Source organism: Epinephelus moara, chromosome 5 (genome assembly GCF_006386435.1).
Source record: "Epinephelus moara isolate mb chromosome 5, YSFRI_EMoa_1.0, whole genome shotgun sequence".
NCBI classification, from domain to species: Eukaryota; Metazoa; Chordata; class Actinopteri; order Perciformes; family Serranidae; genus Epinephelus; species Epinephelus moara.
In genome coordinates this window covers 19782866-19785431 of record NC_065510.1, presented here as the reverse complement: position 1 = coordinate 19785431, position 2566 = coordinate 19782866, and the positions used below count along the sequence as shown (strand labels likewise).

The following is a 2566-nucleotide window of genomic DNA, read 5'->3' as shown; positions in this document are numbered from 1 at the left end:
GTATGGCTCTGGATCTGTGTCCGCTACAAGAAACTCTTCAAAATCGCGTTCAAAGTCGTCCATTGCAGCTACTATAGTCCGGAGATATCGCTAGGCTAAATAAACAGCTGAGCTCTGTTTACAGGCTACGCTGTCAGTCAGTGTGCGGGCTGGAGATTGGCGGAGCAGAGAGGGGAGGGGGGTCCCCACTCAGAATGGTAAACAAGTATGTGTGTATGAAGTGTGTCTGTTACGCTAGAAGAGTCAGAGTTTGGGACGGAGTCTTTTACCCCCTGGAGTGTTACCAGAGTTTTTGGAGTGCTCAAATAAGCTGGCTTTTTTCCCGAACACTACTCTGGTCTCCTGCTCGTAAGGGATTCATTACAATATTGTAACATGGTTTAGATTTCTAAATAAATATTCACCCCGTTGCTAGATAGACCTACTCCTGAAAAACTCGTGCGCAAGGCTTTTTGTCCCTACGAGGCCACCATCATTTACCCGACGGGAGGGGTGAGCGAGTGAGCCCTGCAATCTAGAATTTGACCACTGATGTCACTGTTTTCAACCCATTTTACACAGTGGCCCTTTAAAGTTATGGACCACTTGCCCTTCACTGAGATCCAATTCTCCCATCACAGCTGTCACTTTGACCAGTAGAAACACAGAGCGATCTGCTGCCGTAGACAACAACAACACCCCAGCGTTTTTAATATTTCCTCTAGGGATGTTACCACACAGAGTAAAAGGGGGAAATGATGGTGTGAAACAGCAGAGGCACTTTGTCAACCCGCTGAGTTAACGTTACTGTCATTAGCATCCAGCTAGCAAACAATGGTACATCCTCACGGTCGGACATAAAGTAATAACATTAACAAATATTGGCGGGGCTTTTACTCACCACAACTGCAGAGACTCCCAGCTTCATTTGAAACAAACTACAGTATAGACGGTCTGTCATTTAGGCTATTAATCCCTCTGTGTTTTTATAGTCTTACTTTTTATCCACTCCCGTTGCCTTGATAAAGTTAAGATATCGTACCATCATTTCAAACTCAACACTTCCTGAATTTCTTTCAAATTAAAAGCCCCTTATAACCTCGGCTGAGAGAATCCCTCCATTTTCTAAATAGGCTTTTATTATGAAACATTTATAGGAACTTGCTTGTGAGGGGATACAGTAGCTTTAATGTTTACATATGGCACGGCACTTCAAATGTAGCTCCTGCCATCTGCTGATGCATTTAGGTGACTACAACAACATTTCGGCTGGCACATGAACACACACAGTGACTCAAATAATAGTAAAAGTGATAAAAATAGGACAAGAATAACCTGATGACATCACACATGCCGTGAAAGATGACCAGGGATAATTGGTGAGTACCATTGTGTAGTGTGTCATGTCTGTCGGCCAAGTCATGGCACGATTATGACTCCACAATCGTGTAATGTTACATAGTGACTTTCAGAACGGGCAGAAAAGTCGTGTAGCGTGTACCAGGCATAATGCAAGTCCTGAGTCTGACCTGTCTGTCAGCGAGTCCTCCTCCACCTTTTTTTAGACTCCACCGTAGACAACGGCAGCATTTCTCCGACCACGTAGCGAGCCACAAGATTCATGGCTTCTTTCAGACTGATAGGTTTAACGTTATCTCCGTTATTAGAACCAAACGACAGTTGTTGCTGTTTTGGAGCTGAAGGACCAGCGTTCTAAAAGTAACGGAAGTAACTGATGGCTTGTCTGAAAATGTACTTAAGTATTTGATTACTCAAACAGCAAACTAACGCGTTAGGTTACTCGTTACTGCAAAACGTGATCAAAGTACTCTAACGCGTTACTTTGTAACGTGTTATACCCAACTCTGGTCATGTTTGTCCATATTCGTCAACACCCCTTATGAAGATATAATAGGAGTCTTTATAAACAATGTCTTCAGCTACACATCCTTATTTCTCAGCTACACAATCTCATTTGCTTAAATTGTTTTCAGCATGTAGAAAGTAATTATTACATGTATTAGCAATGTCTTTGATTTCTTTATTTTTATTGTTACAAAGTAATTTGAATTGTCTGCTTTTCCAGTGCCTTTTTAAATTATGCTGTTGAGCACTGTCAGTGTTCTTGTGTGCTCCTCCCACACTGCTCCAATAGTTTGTGATAATGCTCCTTCCACCAGATCTCATAATACTTATGAATTTATTTTCATATATCTTATATTTGTTTTCTGCCTCTGTTGTTCTTTCTTTTAACAATTGTCCCTAAAAGAGCCAGGCAAGCGGCCCTTCGAAAAACTGTTCGCGGCGATCCTTCCCCCTGAGGAAGGCACCTCCAACTTTCCCAGTGATCGCCGGCAAACTGGCAGAAGAGAGCTTCGCTTCGGAGGGGGAACAGGTTTGTGCAAATGTGCTTGTCTGACATCTTGCGCGCTGTTCACTGACCACAGAGGAAAGACACGTTCTGCAAGCTGCTGTTCACTGACCACAGAGGAAAGACACGTTCTGCAAGCTGCAATATCAGCAGGCTGGAGTAAATTAATTCCAATTCCAGTTCTCTAATTTCAAAGCATCTTTGAATACAGTTAGG

The 2566-nt window shown here is 42.8% G+C and overlaps 2 protein-coding genes across 3 annotated transcripts in view; one reads left to right on the top strand and one right to left on the bottom strand.

Moving 5' to 3' along the window:
- The window catches only part of LOC126389901 (polyunsaturated fatty acid lipoxygenase ALOX15B-like), an 88532-nt gene that overhangs the window by 2343 nt on the left and 83623 nt on the right, over nt 1–2566 (top strand). The window contains exon 3 of the mRNA XM_050043860.1: nt 2249–2374. Within this exon, the coding sequence (XP_049899817.1) occupies nt 2249–2374 (126 nt within the window). The remainder of the gene's footprint in view (nt 1–2248; nt 2375–2566) is intronic.
- Nucleotides 1–2566, bottom strand: part of glb1 (galactosidase, beta 1) — an 82073-nt gene that overhangs the window by 43030 nt on the left and 36477 nt on the right. The window lies entirely within an intron of this gene.